The sequence below is a fragment of the Rana temporaria genome, chromosome 3, assembly GCF_905171775.1.
Source record: "Rana temporaria chromosome 3, aRanTem1.1, whole genome shotgun sequence".
Lineage (NCBI taxonomy): Eukaryota > Metazoa > Chordata > Amphibia > Anura > Ranidae > Rana > Rana temporaria.
The window spans coordinates 104965136-104982896 of NC_053491.1; the positions used below are offsets into that span (position 1 = coordinate 104965136).

Here is a 17761-nt window from a genome sequence, read left to right on the forward strand (position 1 = left end):
GCTTTAGACATTGGATTGGTACTATATTGAAAATCGTCACAAGATTTGAAGAGTTTCTTTACGTTTAATATATTAAGTCTCTTATTGTCTTCTTCACAGACTACCGAAGTTACATTTGTCTATGCTGATGATATATCGTACCGTATGTATTGAGATTATAGTTGCAAAGTGAGCTTTTATTTAATAATATAAACTTAGGGAGTGCCGCAAGTTCACTGATATTTTTTATTTCCATGGATGCTGTGCTGTACTATTTAACACTGTCTAATTCTATGCTATGTAGGTGCACTCAGATTCTTAGAAACATGCCCAATTTTGCTTTGGCGTGCTACATGCACCTAGGGTTACCACCTCATCCCGAACACATATGAATTACACAGGTTGTGAGGCTAATTTAATGCAGATAAGGCACCAAATGAGTTTAATTACCACCTTAATCAGCCACAGAACCTGTGTAATTAATATGTGTTTGGGTTTAAAGGGGTGAGGTGGCAACCCTACATGCACCACATTTTATCATTCACAACCCAGGGGGCCCAAATTTTAGTCTTGTACATAGCCCCTAATTAGAGTCTTGAATATGACAACACCTGCAAGCTTCAATTACTGTAATCATACAGCATCATGTGTATCCTACTGGTACCCATATCCTTTATATAGAAATCAAAGATCAATGCAGCAGGTGTGCATGGGTAAAACTCCTTGTTTTATCAGAAGCAATTTTGTCAATGCTCAGAAGGACATGAATTTACCCAAATACATTAGGATTTGGTTGGGGACTGGGTAACTGTAAGGCCCCGTACACACGGTCGGACCAAACCGATTGACCCGTCGGACCGTTTTCATCGGTTCACCTCTGAAGTGGCCGTACAACCTGATATGTGTACACACCATCAGTCCAAAATCCGATCAGGTCAGAACGCGGTGACGTCAAACACACGACGTGCAGAATAAAACGAAGTTCAATGCTTCCAAGCATGCGTCGACTTGATTCTGAGCATGCGCGGGTTTTGAACCGATGCTTTTCTGTACTAACCATCGGTTTGGTCCGATGGGGCAGTGGCCTATCGGTTCGGTTTTGAAGCATGTTTAGAAATTTTGGACCGAAGGAAACCAGACCGATAGCCTATACACACGGTCGGTTTGGTCCGATGAAAATGAACTTCGGTTCATTCTCATCGGACCAAACCGACCGTGTGTAAGGGGCCTTAGAAGGCTTAAACGCATTGTTTAAGGCTGGGTTCACACTAAACACGGATGTGGCTGACAGTAGGGGACGGTGCGTCCTTGTTCTGCGTTTCAGGGGTGAATCTGGCCCGAATTTTTGCCTGAATTCGGACCTGAAATGGAGCCAAACACGTACAGGACTCCAGTGCAATGCACTCCACAGCCACTCTAGAGACATCCGAATCGACTCCGTTTCAGAATCAAAAGTCAGGCCCCGTACACACGACCGAGTTTCTCGGCAGAATTCAGCCAGAAACTCGATCAGAGCCGTATTCTGCCGAGAAACCCGGTCGTCTGTACACTTTTGGCCGAGGAAACCGACGAGGATCTTCGTCGGCCCAAATAGAGAACATGTTCTCTATTTCATCGTTAGTCAATGAGGAAACTTGGCTCGCCGAGATCCTCGGCGGCTTCACAAGGAACTCGACGAGCAAAACTATGTGTTTTGCCCGTCGAGTTTCTCGGACGTGTGTACGGGGCCTCAGAGTTACAATCTCCTGTCATGCAAATTTGCACTAGTGTGAACCCAGCCTCTTTTGGATAACTAAATGAGTTGCCATACCTGCAATTGTTGAACACTTTGCTTTATCACCTGTTCAAGAGCATGCAATTCGGCCAATGCTTCTGCAATGCACAAAACATGGTGTGGAGTAACCGGCTGACATGGCTCAGTTATATTGTCTTTCTGCAAATAGGCAAGAACATCAGTCACCAAGACATGGCATGATAAAACAGTAACTCAGTACACACATGATTAATAGAGTCCAAGTATGGTCACTCATCCCTTTCTAGAAGTAGCACAAGGATGTTAAGGAGAAATGCAGTCAAATATATGACCATTATGTGGGCACAAATAATTGTCATAAAACCCAGACGTAAAACATAATCACAAAATCACCAATATACTTAGGATGAATGGCTATATGCAAAGAACAATGGGCTACACCACACTCACACCTTCTCCTAAGTTTAAAGGGTTACACAACATACAAGTGAAACTTGAAAAATTTGAATATCGTGCAAAAGTTCATTTATTTCACTGATGCAACTTAAAACGTGAAAATAATATATGAGATAGACTAATTACATGTAAAGCAAGATAGTTCAAGCCGTGATTTGTCATAATTGTGATGATTATGATTTACAGCTCATGAAAACCCCAAATCGACAATCTCAGAAAATTTGAATATTACATGCAATCAATAAAACAAGGATTGTACATAGAACAATATCGGACCTCTGAAAAGTATAAGCATGCATATGTACTCAGTACTTGGTTTGGGCTCCTTTTGCAGCAATTACTGCCTCAATGCGGTGTGGCATGGAAGCTATCAGCCTGTGGCACTGCTGAGGTGCTATGGAAGACCAGGATTCTTCAATAGTGGCCTTCAGCTCTTCTGCATTGTTCGCTCTCATGTCTCTCATCTTTCTCTTGGCAATGCCCCATAGATTCTCTATGGGGTTCAGGTCAGGCGAGTTTGCTGGCCAATTAAGCACAGTAATCCCACGGTCATTGAACCAGGTTTTGGTGCTTTTGGCAATGTGGGCAGCTGCTATGTCCTGCTGGAAAATTAAGTCAGCTTCCCCATAGAGCTTGTCTGCGGAAGGAAGCATGAAGTGCTCCAAAATCTCCTGGTAGACGGCTGCATTGACCCTGGACTCAATGAAGCACAGTGGACCAACACCAGCAGATGACACGGCTCCCCAAATCAACACAGACTGTGGAAACTTCACACTGGACTTCAAGCATCTTGCAATGTGTGCCTCTCCATTCTTCCTTGGTTTCCAAATGAGATGCAACATTTGCTCTCATCAGAAAAGAGGACTTTGGACCACTGAGCAACAGACCAGATCTGTTTTTCTTTAGCCCAGGTAAGACACTTCTGAAGTTGTTCTGACGTTGTTTGTTGATCAGGACAGGAGTGGCTTGACAAGAGGAATACTACATTTGAAGCCCATGTCCAGGATCCATGTGTGTGGTGGCTTTTGATGTACTGACTCCAGACTCAGTCCACTCCTTGTGAAAGTCCCCAACACTTTTGAATGGCCTTTTCCTGACAATCCTCCCCAGGCTGCGGTCATCCCTGCTGCCTGTGCACCTTTTTTCTTCCACACTCTTCCCCTAACTTTCTATTAATATGCTTTGATACAGCACTTTGGGAACATCAAACTTCTTTTTCAATTACCTTTTGAGGCTTTCCCTCCTTATGGGGGGTGTCAATGATGGTTTTCTGCACAACTGTCAGGTCAGCAGTCTTTGCCATGATTGTGATTTCTACTGAACCAGACTGAGAGACCATTTAAAGGCTCATGAACCCTTTGCAGGTGTTAATTAGATGATTAGAGTGGGACACTTTGAGCCTAGAATATTGCACCTTTTCACAATATTCAAATTTTATGAGATTGTGGATTTGGGGTTTTCATGAGCTGTAAGCCATAATCACCACAATTATGACAAATCACGGCTTGAACTTGCTTTGCATGTAATGAGTCAATCTCATATATTAGTTTAACCTTTTAGGCTGCATTAGTGAAATAAATTAACTTTTGCAGGATATTCAAATTTTTCGAGTTTCACCTGTATAAGATTAATTCTGAATATATACCTATCTATAGGTTCATCTGCTTAACCCTCCTAGCGGTATTCCCGAGTCTGACTCGGGGGGAGATTTTTATACCAAAAGCGGTAACCCCGAGTCAGACTCGGGCTTGCCTCGCTGCAGCAGCAGACAAAGTTACTTACCTTGTCCCTGGATCCAGCGATGCCACCGCGCTGTGTGAGCGAGCGGGGCCTCGCTCGATTCACACAGTGTCCTCCTGTGCCGCCGATCTCCGTTCCCTGCGACGTTACGACGTACGGGAGCGGAGAACGGCGCCAAATTCAAAAACGTAAACAAACACATTGCATACAGTATACTGTAATCTTATAGATTACAGTACTGTATGTAAAAAATACACACCCCCCTTGTCCCTAGTGGTCTGCCCAGTGCCCTACATGTTCTTTTATATAATAAAAACTGTTCTTTCTCCCTGCAAACTGTAGATTGTCCATAGCAACCAAAAGTGTCCCTTTATGTCAAAAATGGTTTTAGAGCAGCTAGAAAACAGCGATAATAAATTATAATCACTTGCAGAATTGTGCGATAGTGATTTGTGGGGAAATTCGTCATAAAAAAATAAAAGTAATGACAGCGACAATTCTGCAACTGAGCAAATTTCAGTGATTTTGAGTTGATTACATTATTGAATAATTTTTTATATAATTATATTATTACTTGTTATAATTATTTATAATTATTTATTATATTATAATTTATAATTTTGTTTTTAAAAAAATGTCATACCCGGGATGCCTACTAGTCTCTTGTTTGGTCAGATTTAAGTGAGTTATTCCTAAGAATTACAGACCTACAGTATAAAACGCCAAATTTCCTTGCAAATAATGGTACCGCTTTCAGCACCTTTTTTCTGAAATAATCATACCGCCAGGGAGGTTAATAAACATGCAACATATTCTATTTACAAGATGTTTCACGGATGTTGGTTATTTTGCAGTGGAAGAATTTAGGTGAATTGAAAACTACGTAATATCAAGAAAAAAATAAAATTCCTTGCTTTCCTACCTTACATTCCTGCTTGTCCATCACTTTAAAGTGACTCTGTCATGAGAAATATATTGAGGCTGCCACTGCTGACCTCTTCTTAAAAATGTTAGCTCCCTGGGTCAAAATTAGTTCTGAGTTCTGGATCTAGAGCAAGGATAAAGAAAATAAAGAATCCCGACTGTTTTACTCCACTTTCATTTATTTGTGTATTTTGTTGCATTATGTTCATTTTTCAATAGTATGCTGCAAGCTAGAGGCAGTTTTGGGCCACTGAAACTTGTTTACCAGTGCGATTTTGGTTTGTTCCTCTGACCCCCACCTCGTTTAGTGCTAGTTAGTTTAGTCTTAGCTAGACCCTTTCCACTTCTTCCATGTTCCCTCCGTCATTGTTAGTAATTCACAGAGACAGGGCTCAAGAAAGTGATTCTCTTCTTAGACTTTAGGAAAAACATTCTCTGTACTGCAATTGTCTAAAGCAAAATTGCGTTGGATACAACTGCTGTGTCTTATTGAAGAGTTAACTTGTCTGTGGATGGTTCCAAGTCAGCAGGTGACCATACTGTCCAGACAGACTGGGTCTAAGGAGATAAGTCAATGCATAAAGCAAGATTTGAAACAAAATGAATATAAAAGGTGATCTTGCGCTAAAGAAAATATCCTGACTGAGATGCCTAATAAAAAAAGCAATGAACAACAAATGTGCAAATATTAGATAAAACACAAAATGATGACCATCAAAAATGGTATAAAAGGTGAGTGAACAATCCTAATAAGTGAAAACACTTGATGATGAAAGTCTTATATTCTGGAGTGCTCCTCCTGTGGAGAGAGTGACTATTAGAACAATAAGTGGTGATATCAAAGGGTCTCCCTTGGGGGCTTTCCACAATAGGGACAATATGTCCACAAAATGATCCACGCCCAGTCTCCCAGAACTCTCACCTTAATGGTATAATGATTCGCATTAATAGAGCATTGACATGCAGGGACCTTGAGTGATAGTTTCTCCCACTTTTCCTCCAAATCCACTCCAGTAGTGTATCTGCTGTGGCCGCCGGCCCACGCCACTCCTGCGGGTCTCAGATACTGCTATTAGCCTGTCATGCGCCTCTCCAATTAGTGCACAAAGGTGGGGAGGAAGAGGAGAAAAAAGCCTCCAATGGTGAAGTACAAAAAATAATAGCCAGACGCGGCGTAGTGAGCGCCGTCTTGCATCTCCTCTGGTCACTTCCTGGTTTGTGTCAGCCTCGCGTAATTAGGAATTACGCGAGGCTGACACAAACCAGGAAGTGACCGAAGGAGATGTAAGATGGCGCTCACTACGCCGCATTTGGCTATTATTTTTTGCTTTACTGTTTCTCACAAATGTAAGAGTCCACCCGCACTATTTTAATAAAGTACCCCAAGATTTTTACTGTACTTCACCATTGGAGGCTTGTTTTTTCTCCTCTTCCTCCCCACCTTTGTGCACTAATTGGAGAGGTGCATGACATGCTAATAGCAGTATCTGAGACAGGCGGGAGTGGCGTGGGCCGATGGCCACAGCAGATACACTACTGGAGAGGATTTGGAGGAAAAGTGGGAGAAACTACGAATCATTATACCATTAAGGTGAGAGTTCTGGGAGACTGGGTGTGGATAGTTTTGTGGACATATTGTCCCTATTGTGGAAAGCCCCCAAGGGAGACCCTTTGATATCACTACTTATTGTCCTAATAGTCACTCGATCCACAGGAGGAGCACTCCAGAATATAGGACTTTCATCATCAAGTGTTTTGACTTATTAGGATTGTTCACTCACATTTTATACCATTTTTGATGGTCATCATTTTATGTTTTATCTAATATTTGCACATTTGTTGTTCATTGCTTTTTTATTAGGCATCTCAGTCAGGATATTTTCTTTAGCGCAAGATCACCTTTTATATTGATTTTATTCATTGTGTACAGTGATCACTAATAGATTTTGCAGCTTTTGTATACGCCATCACTCACTTATTTCACATTCACTATCTACTCACTAGTAGGGCGAAAGTCCTTCACATTTTTTCAAGATTTGAAGCAGAACACCACGCAACAGATTAAACCGCATCTTTTGCTGTTGCCACTCTTTTAATTCTTCCATTATATGGTTTAACATGTTCTGATTCCCAGCTTTTTTTACCTTGCAATTTGCACCATGGTGCCCCCTGTCTTTTACATGACACATGGAGATGTATTAATGTCTTAGTACAATTGCCATCTTTTGTACTTTGTACTATGCATAAGAAATACCTAATAAAAATGACTGGAAAAGAAGCAACACCAACAATTTTCTCACACTCATTTACAGCAAGCATGTTCCAGGTCAAGAAACTATCGGTTTTCTAAGGAGGCCCAACAGTGGCAGTTCCTCAGTTTTTCTCATGACAGAATCACTTTAAAGGTAACTGTGGATATTGTTGGGCAGAAAGGGTGGCTGATTACCCACATAGATGTCTATGACAGCAACTAGCAGAGTTCATGATGCAGGTCTCTGTTAGCAAGCATGTAAAATGGCAAAGCATGGAGTAATGGAGAATTTGCTAAGTATCCATGAATCTTAATAAATCAAAAACAGTGAAGTTTGAGTCTTTTGTTGCCAATCATCACACTGTGACTGGCACTAGCATCTTTGCATCATGTTACTTGTTCCCCAGTGGACTTATAAGTGCATGAATTAGATAATAGTGTGCACAATTTCATTGAAAAATGGCACCTGAAAGGCAGCATAAGAGCTTAAGGCTTTGTACACACAACCGTTTTCCTCGACAGAATCCATCAAGAAACTTGGTGGCAGAGCTTTTTTGCCAAGGAAAACGGTCATGTCTGTGTATGTTTTTCATCGAGAAAACTGTCGAGGAACTCGGCGAGAAAAAAAAGAGAACAAGTTCTCTTTTTCCTCGACGGGAGTCTCAAATTCCTCGTCGTGTTCCTCGTCGGGCTGGTTTTCAACGAGAAACACGTTCGTGTGTATGCTTAGAAACCCGCGCATGCTCAGAATAAAGTATGAGATGGGAGCGCACCTTCGGTAAAAGTAATGTTTGTAATGGAGATAGCACATTTCTCACGCTGTAACAGACTGAAAAGTGCAAATCGTCTCTTACCAAACTTTTACTTAACACACAGTAACATGAGATTAGCAAAAGCAACCCCAAGGGTTGTGCCAGTGGAATCGAACTTCCCCTGCCGTCGTACCTGTTGAACGTCACCGCGTTTGAGAATGACGAGATTTGGTCTTGACCGTGTGTACGCAAAGAAAGCTTGTCAAGTTTCTCGACAAGCCTAACAAGGAACTCGTCGAGGAAAACGATGTTTCAATTACAACGAGTTCCTCGGCCGTGTGTACGAGGCCTAAGGCTGTCATATCAGATATGAGAAAGCATCATTTACATTTTACGATAAGGCCCTGTAGTTAAAAGTTGTGTCTCTGAATTTCAGAAATTTGTAAATATACTGCATGCTTGCAGCCAGTGGTTGAAATATGTCCAGACACAAGAGAACCAGTTTCTCATTCAGCAGACTAAACAATACACTGAGTTTCCACTGTAGGGTAAAACACTATCTGAAGAAAATTATATGACTTAATGTGGATATACAAGCATTTCTAAAGCTAGAAATGTCAATTGAAAAAAAAGGAACCATATCATGGATATTGTAAATACTTAGTTCAGGCTTTAATCGAGCACTGCTGGACTATGGATTACACTCTATGTAGATTTTGCATTTGTTTTTTAAGGCAGTCCTTATCATGATCAGGGCTGTATTATAAATTATGTTGACTTAGGCCCCAACGAGGCTTGTATGACTTAGCCCTATTGATTACCAGCCATATAAAAAAAACTATCTATATATACTGTAGCTACTGTATAACCCATGAAAACCAGAATGTGGTACTGAAGGAAATATGCTGTCTACCTTATGTGAAGAGCAGTGGTGTTGCTAGCATTGGTCACCCAGAGCACGTGCCCTGAATTCTCTGTGGGGTGCCCCAGGTCTTCAACCTCATGATCACACTCCACTGTACCACTGTAGTATTCAGCAGCTCTCTCCGTCAGCTGTCTGTTAGACCAATATATTTAAAGTTACAGCTAAGGGAAGCTTCCCCTAGGCTCCTTCTCAGTTCTGATTTGTCACATGACGGAAAGATATCCCCCAGCATTCTGCTGTGTTCTACCTGAAGTCTGTAAGCAAGGGAGAGGGGAATTGTACTGGGGACACAACAAGCAAGGATGGAAAAAATACTTGCTTGGGGGGGAGGATTTGTGCTAGGATGGGGTATGAGGGGAAGATTTGTGTTGGGAGGGAATTTGGGGGGGGGGGGATTTGTGGTGTGAAAGAGATTTGGGTGGGAATAGAGGAAGTTTGCTGAATGGGAGAGATCTTTGGGGAGGATTTGTATTAGGAGGGAGATTTTTAATGAAGGGAGAGTATTTGTCCTGGGAGGGGAGATTTTTTCACGTGAATTTTAGTGGGAAGAAGGATTTGATCTGGGAGGAGGTATTTGTGGGGAGAGAGGTTTTTATGTGGGGAGTGGGGTTGGAAGGAGGAGAATATGTGCTGGGAGGCGAGATATGTGGGGAAGTTATTTCTGTGGCAGACAAGCATGCTGGTTGGGAGGGGATCTTGGGTGAAGAGTGGCAAAGATTTTTACTTGGAGGAGAGGCTCAGTGGATGGGGGAGATTGTACTGGGAGAATGGTGGAATTTCTGCAATTTTGTTTGGGGAGAATTTTGCCTTGCGGAGAGAATTTGTGCTGAGTAAAGATGTAGTGCTGTTTTTTTGGGGGGTGGAGGGGGGATTGTAGCTGAGAGCGGAAAGAGGGGTAAAGTATTGCTAACTGAATCCTGAACTCTCTTCATTTTGTGCTCCTGACATCTGCACTCTGTATGCAGAGGCGTCTCTAGGGGGGGGCAGAGGGGGCCCTGACCCCCCCCCAACATTATGCTGTGCCCCACCATGTGCCCCCCCCAAAAAAAAAAAATTTTTTTTTTTTTTGCTTTTTTTTTTTTTTTTTTCGGGCCGCCGCTGGAGTAACAGTCTCTCCTGAGAGGGAGAGTGTCCCCAGTCAGCTCTGCGGGGCATTCCTCGCCCTCCCTCTGCTCGCTGACACTGCATAATGCGAGCGTTCACACAACCACAGCCGCCCGATCTGCTCCTTCCCCTGCATCCTCATTGGCACGGAGAAGAGCGAGTTGCAGAAAGGACTCCATGAGCACTGTGGGGGAGGGGGGCCCAAGCCTTCATCTCAGTTACTGAAAAAACAGACTGATTTCTCCCGTCCTTAGGACAGGAGAACCAGCCTGTAAATTCCGAGAGTGGTGACTGCAAGCTGAGCCAAGTGTCAGTCTATGACACTCTTTTACAGCCCAGCGAGTCTAGCCACCCCCCCCACTCTCCTCACATATGAGCAGGGAGGAATAAAGCTCCTCCTGCTTCTCCTTTCAGTCCCGCCCACACTATCTCGGTGTGCTGTATCTGAAGAGAGGGGATGTGTGTTCAGGAAATATGAAAATCAGCAGCATGTGTGTGAATGATGCCTGAGATTCTAGCCTGGACCGTGGGTATGTGTGTGCACGGCAGACTGCAGTACACTGTAATCACTGAACTGCATTATCTCTATCCCTTCTCTCCCCCATCTGTCTCCCTCCCCCTCTCCTGTTCTTTCAAGACATTCACAATTTACTTTCTGTAACGGTCACCACCGTTTACGATATTCCAATCCATCGCCCCACGACAGGTTATCCGACAGTCCGACAGACATCAGACACGACCCATTTCATTTCCCAGAATAAACGAGACAAAACAAGCTCTGGTACTGGCTCCAAAATGAATGAATGAATCCTTTAATGGTAACTTAGCTTTGTTATATACAGTACAAGCATGTTACAGTTAATCACAGGGACAAAGACACACTCCACCCACACATCACACAATGGGGGGCTTCATACACATTCTTTTAGATAATAACATTCCGATGAGTTAATTACTACTTATTACCCAGACGGTCTGGCTCCGCATTTAGAGGGGTTAATTACTACAGCTTGACAAGTCATATTCCACATCTTAACAGTGTCATTAGCATACACAATGAACAGGTCTTAGGAGCAGACCTAATTAGCACAATGGACACAAAACAGTATTAGCATCACACAAAGGAATGTCTAGGAGCAGACTCAATTAACACCTCAAAAGCATGTGTCCCCCCATTGAATGAAAACACTCTATTGACCTGTCGGAGTCAGACTTTAACAACTTGTAATATTTCAAGATATCCTGCAATACATGAATTATCAGTAATGTCCCATCTCATGTAATTTATAATTATCATTTCTCAGTCACCCTATGCCCAAAAGGGCATAGTGACGCTGGCACAGGAGTAAACCCCATCCTTCAAAAGTCTCTGGGTGTCACGGGCCATTCTGTTACACTTTCACTTTCAGTTAGGCAGGTAATATACAATGCAAATTTTTTTCCTACATCCACAGATTGCAGGAAAGAAACTTGCATGATTCCCCCATCAACACAAACAGTGCTGACGGGAATATCCCTCCTGCCCAGCAATTGTATTCTATACAGCAACCACTGGTGATAATCATAAGAGAATCTGCTCATTAATGGTTCAAATCTCAGCCAGTTCCTGCTGAACCAGCTGAGATTTAAACTGTCTATGGCTGGTCTTAGCTCATAGGCAGCCCATACATTGATCACAATTTTTCATTCAACTATTAGGTTGAATAAAAAAAAAAAAAGAAATGATCCAATTCCCCCATCTACACATTATAGGTGGATGGGGGAATCGTCCCAGTGTGGACCAGTGCTGGAACAACCAGAGTTACTGTCCTGTCCCAGGTTTTCACAGCGCTGGTCTCTGTCTCCATGGCAGCGGCGGCAGGACATTGGAACCCAGAGCTGGTTACTTTATGGGGCTGATGTACAGGAGGGCCAGCACAATTTGTTGTTAGAGATGGGCTGGGCATGTTCAAAATTCCACATGCCAGAGCCTGCCAGGAAGCCCACACTGCACAGCGCTAATCACAGGCAGTGAGACATTTCCCGGTCCGCAGCTGCACAGATCAGGAAAGGTCTCGCTGCCTGTGATTAGCACTGTGGAGTGTCGGCTTCTTGGCGGGATCGGGCATGTGGGATTTCAAACACACCCGAGCCCATCTCTATTGGTTGTAGACAGTTGAGCTCCCTGCAGGTTGCTTAGCAGCAGTGGCGCTTCTCTGACATGCTGATCGTGATGCAATCCAGGTGATGCTCCCAGTCAAATCCTAGTGTTAAATATCAGAGATTTTATTGATCAAAGCCCACACTTTACAGGCATAGAGCCCACATGGCTGCGGAACATACGTTTGATTATATATATATATATGTGGTTGTACTCTTGATGCTAATAAATATTGTGTTTATTAGATCTGACTGGGAGCATCACCTGGATCACATCCCGATCAGCATGTCAACAGAGAAGGTTATACAGTATTACTGCTGCTAGGTGACCAGCTGGGGGCCCAGCTCTCTATAACCAATAGTGACAGCCTTCCCCTGCATGCACCCATAATGTCACCAGCACTAGGTCCTAATAGACTGCCGCCCCTGCCAAGGAGACAGATGCCAGACCAGCGCTGTCAATAGCAGGGACAGAACAGCTGGGGAACCCCACAGTGGCAGAACACCAGGCCCCGGTGGCAAGACAACCTTTGCAACCCTGAAAGTTCTCCCACTGCTTTGGACCCTTATATTTTCTTGGTGTGCTGGTGACATATATCTCTTGTTTTCTGCCACCCTGAGGGGCCCCAGTATAGTAGGAAGGGAGCTCACGACAGAACATGTAAAAGGGCCCGTTGTGGGATCGTAGTAAAGGGCCCCAGGAGATTTTATATATATATATACTGTATATATATATAAAATTGCATTTTATAGTTGGCCCCCCTACTTTTTTCCCTGTCCCCCCATGTGCCCCCCCTAAATATGAAAGCTAGAGACGCCACTGTCTGTATGTTACACACACCTGACCCCTGCATTGTGTACCTTATTTACTCCTGACCCCTGTACTCTGTGTATTATGTTCTCCTAAACCCAGTACTGATCACAGTACTTTGTACATTATGTAATCCTGACCCCTGCACTCTATGTGTTTTGGACTCCTGACCCCATGTTTAACAAGGTTGGAGGTTTATAAAGGTGTCTGAGACTCTACCTTGTGACATAGCAATATGAGCACATTTTATGGGTACACAGAGGCCCCCTTTTTTTTGTTAACCATGCCCTTTAAGCTCACTCTCCACCCCATCTCTCTTTCCTTTACCCATATAAGTGCAGAGTTAGACAAACAAGATGACAATAAAAATAAATATCAAACTCAAAATGGCCTTTAGTACTGCGTCTTCTTGCTCTGCTAAGCTGGACTATAGCCTACAAGTGCCTTATAGTAAATACAGCTGTAAATAACAGTTTTAATAAAATAATCTATCCCGTTATTTTCTTTGCATAGGGACTCACATTTGGCATAATGCTGTATGTTCCCTTCTGCAGATCTTCAGGGACATTAGTGTCTGTCGACTCTGTTGCTGTTTTGGCAAGCTCAAGTTGACTAATACCATTGCTTGCCACATCTACCTATGGAAAAAACAAGACAATGTAAGTAAAATAATAAATGCACAATACTGCTACAAACAAATGATGACCTTTAAATTATATTGTATACAATCAGAGATAAGGGGCTTCTGTTCAAGTTATTGTAAGGAGTTACACAGTGATATACCTCTGCCAAAATCACTTACTGATGTGTCACCCATGAGTAGCAGTTGCAGTATTCCAGTGTCACAACTAAGTTGACTCTGTAGGAGACCTCTTCTTTTCTTTCCTGTCTTCTCCTGTTCATTGTCATCAGTCTCACAAGTTGGTGTGGGCATCTTCTTACACTGGCGGTCATTTGCTGCTCTGACAATGACCTGGCGGAGGAGCCTGTGTGCAGCCTCTCTCTCAAGCTCCACCCATGGTCCTCTTGCTCTCCTACCCCCTGCCAACTGTGCCAGTCTTCGACATATCACTACCACTGGCTTGGGAAGATGGCGCAAACTCCGAGCTTCCTGACCATGTAGAAGGTTACGTTGCTGAACCAGGTACTGTGCTAGAGTAAAGAAACGGTGGCCAAGGGGGGCCTGTGGAAAGACTGGCCACTGTGAACTTAGGAACAATGCAAAATCACACACCAGAGACACCTGAGTTCCTGTCTGTATAGATCCAGGGCGACGCAGTCTCACAAAACGAATGGAATCTGCAGCACTTACGCGACATGCATAGATCAAGTAACAGGCAATGAGAACACCTGGTGGAAAAGCAGAAGAATAGAATGCATGAAGGTAAAACGCTTTGAGTCTTCACAATCACTTTAACAATCCAAATGTATCCTGAGGCCTCGTACACACGACCGAGAAACTCGACAGAATCCATCAAGAAACTTGGTGGGAGAGCTTTTTTGCAGAGGAAAACGGTCGTGTGTACGTTTTTCATCGAGGAAACTGTCGAGGAACTCGACAAGGAAAAAAAAGAACAAGTTCTCTTTTTCCTCGACGGGAGTCTCAATTTTCATGTCGTGTTCCATGGTTTTCGACGAGAAACTCGAGCGTGTGTATGCTAAGAAACCCGCGCATGCTCAGAATAAAGTATGAGACGGGAGTAAAAGTAGCATTTGTAATGGAGATAACACATTTTTCAGGCTGTAACAGACTGAAAAGGGCAAATCGTCTCTTACCAAACTTTTACTTAAAGCAGGAGTTTTAAGTTTAAGTTTTTAAGATTAGATTCATGCTCATTTTGTCAAGGGGAATCGGGTAGTTTTTTTAAAAACGAAGCAGTACTTCCGTTTTAGAGAGCGATCTTCTCCGCCGCTTCTGGGTATAGTCTTCGGGACTGGGCGTTCCTTCTTAATTGACAGTCTTCCGACAGGCTTCCGACGGTCGCATCTATCGCGTCACGAGTAGCCGAAAGAAGCCGAACGTCGGTGCGGCTCTATACGGCGCCTGCGCACCGACGTTCGGCTACTTTCGGAAAATCGTGACGCGATAGATGCGACCGTCGGAAGCCTGTCGGAAGACTGTCAATCAAGAAGGAACACCCAGCCCCGCAGCCCATACCCGGAAGCGGAGGAGAAGATGTATCTCTAAAACGGTAAGTACGGCTTTGATTTAAAAAAAAATACCCGATTCCCCTTGACAAAATGAGCATGAATCTAATCTTAAAAATTGTAATTTCCGGGTGAACCTCCACTTTAACATGCAGTAACATGAGATTAGCAAAAGCAGCCCCAAGGGTTGTGCCAGTGGAATCGAACTTCCCCTGCCATTGTATGTGTTGTACGTCACCGCGTTTGCGAACAAGGAGATTTTGTCTTGACCGTGTGTACGCAAAGCAAGCTTGTCGAGTTCCTCGACAAGCCTAAGGCCCCATACACACGAGAGGATTTATCCGCAGATACGGTCCAGCGGACCGTTTCCACGGATAAATCCTCTCAAAGATTTCCGCAGATTTCTATGCGATGGAGTGTACACACCATCGCATTGAAATCCCCGCGGAAATCCTCTGCCGATGACGTGTCGCGCCGTCGCCGCGATTATGACGCGGCGACGGGCGCGACGCTGTCATATAAGGAATTCCACGCATGCGTCAAATCATTACGACGCGTGCGGGGAATCCCTTTGGACGAATGGATCCGGTAAGTCTGTACAGACGAGCGGATCCATCCGTTGGAATGGATTCCAGCAGATGGATTTGTTGTGCAGCACAGCAAATATTCGATCTGCTGAAATCCATCCCAGAGGAGATTTCTCCGCGGAAAAAGATCCGCTGGCGTGTACACACCATAGGATCTATCCGCAGAAACCCATTTGCTGGGATTTATCTGCGGATGGATTCTATCGTGTGTATGGGGCCTAACAAGGAACTCGTCGAGGAAAACTATGTGTCTTTTCCGACGAGTTCCTCGGTCGTGTGTACGAGGCCTAACCCTTTCACTCTGATGATCTAATGAGTTCTGACTGTCAGTTTTTCAAGCAGGCCTGATTGAAAATTCCATGTAAACTTATCTACATCAATTTACATTGGATTACCTCTGAGCCTGTCCAGATCTAGGGGAAAAAAAAGAGGCTCACATTCTTTTCTGGATTTTCATACCTAAAGGTGATGTCTCTGAGGTAACCAGATGTAAGTCATACATCTAAAATAGGTCTAAAATTCTCTGTTTTTTAAAGGCAACAGGAAACTGAATGGACATGGATGGCACAAACGTTCTATTCATGGATCCCCTACTGATCGGACCAGATAAAAACCATGTTAAATGGGCCTAAGGAAGAAGGCACAAAAGTCACAAAAGTTATTCTGGCTGCTCCTGATATTTCCCAATAAACTGATATTACTAGAATTAATAGAGAGAGTTTATGATCCTGAAAAGCAAGTCAAACCATTAATAATTAAATATAGCTGCAGCAATACATATTATGGTGCATTCGATATGTGTATAAAAATATAAACAAATCAGTGTAACTGTTGTGTAGCTTGATCACAAGAAAGATATAGCAATTTGCGTTTATACACTCTCCAGAAAGTGGTGCAGCTTGTTACTGTTACCTGTGCGTCCGAGTCCTGCATGACAGTGCACAGCGACTCTCCCCTCTCTAAGAGCAAATGCAATGACTTTCACTGCATCCAGAATTCTGGGAACAGAAGCTACTCCAAAATCCGGAAGACCAAAGTTATAGAAGCAGACTAGAAAGAACGAAATGGAAACAAAGTCAAGTGGTTAAAATGAAAGGCAGTAATGGAAGCATTCACAAACATAGCTATTGCTTTAAAGTACAGTACATTAATTTAAAAAAAAAACAGGTCTACTTAAAAAAATTAGCAATTTCTAGTTAACATTTGCAATGAGTGTTTTTAGAAGTTGATAATTTTTACCTTCATGGTCACACCAAAGCAATAAAGGTATCCTAATTGGTTCAGGACTTTTGAAGGAGTAGAGATACTGAAGCCTGTCTTATATTGTTGGACTCATTCAGGCTGGGTTCACACTTATAGACACGACTTTCATCCTACTTTGCTCTACGACATCAGTCCTACATCGGTCCTACATTGGTCCTACATCCATCCAACTTGAATGAACAGGATACTACTTTGATCCAACTTTGAGATAGTCTGACTTGTCCTTTGAGCAATCAAAACAATCATAGTGTGGGATAAATTCTGTTTGCTGCTGCTGTAATCACAATATCGGATGTCAAAAGTTGGATGGTAAGGACAAGGATCCTACTTCGATCCGACTTCAGTGATATTCAATGGGCTAAAAGTAGGATCAAAGTTGGACCAAAGTAGTACAGGGAGCATTTTCAAAGTCGGACCGACTTGAGTCGGACCAGTTAAGACGGCTCTCATAGGGAAACATTGATTTTCACACATCATGCGTCATAAGCTCCCAATGTTGGAGCATTTGTCGGACCAGTGTGAACCCGGCCTGAAGGATGATTGTTAGAGGGTGTTAGGTCTTGGTTTTAATTCTGCCCCTCAGAATCCAGGAAACAGGCTCATCTGTCATTGGTCATGGGTAATTTAAAAACAGGTGAGTGAGGCTAGAGAGGTCTCTGTCAAAAGTTTCCACCCAGAGAAGGTTGTCTACAGTGTAGTAAGCCACGTGATTTCCCCATTACTACAGGACTTATTCTTGCTGTGCCATTATTTGTGAGTCGCTCTTTGAGAGGAATTGCCCTGTCACATGGGAGAAATAGAATCTAGGGAAACAGATTATCTTATTTTTAGGACTAATTAAGAACTAGTGTATGTCTTATGCCACCGTAAAGACAAGGTTTGATTTACCGTAAATGGAGAGAAGAAGTTAGCTCACTTAAGTTGTATGC

The 17761-nt window shown here is 43.2% G+C and overlaps 1 protein-coding gene across 2 annotated transcripts in view; it reads right to left on the bottom strand.

Annotated features, from left to right (window-relative positions):
* Positions 1–17761, bottom strand: part of LOC120931587 (protein tyrosine phosphatase domain-containing protein 1-like) — a 63592-nt gene that overhangs the window by 26215 nt on the left and 19616 nt on the right. For both annotated transcript variants that reach the window (XM_040343172.1, XM_040343173.1), the window contains 4 exons: positions 16482–16619; positions 13637–14184; positions 13356–13472; positions 1790–1912 (listed from right to left, as the gene is read on the bottom strand). In XM_040343172.1, the coding sequence (XP_040199106.1) occupies positions 1790–1912; positions 13356–13472; positions 13637–14184; positions 16482–16619 (926 nt within the window). The remainder of the gene's footprint in view (positions 1–1789; positions 1913–13355; positions 13473–13636; positions 14185–16481; positions 16620–17761) is intronic.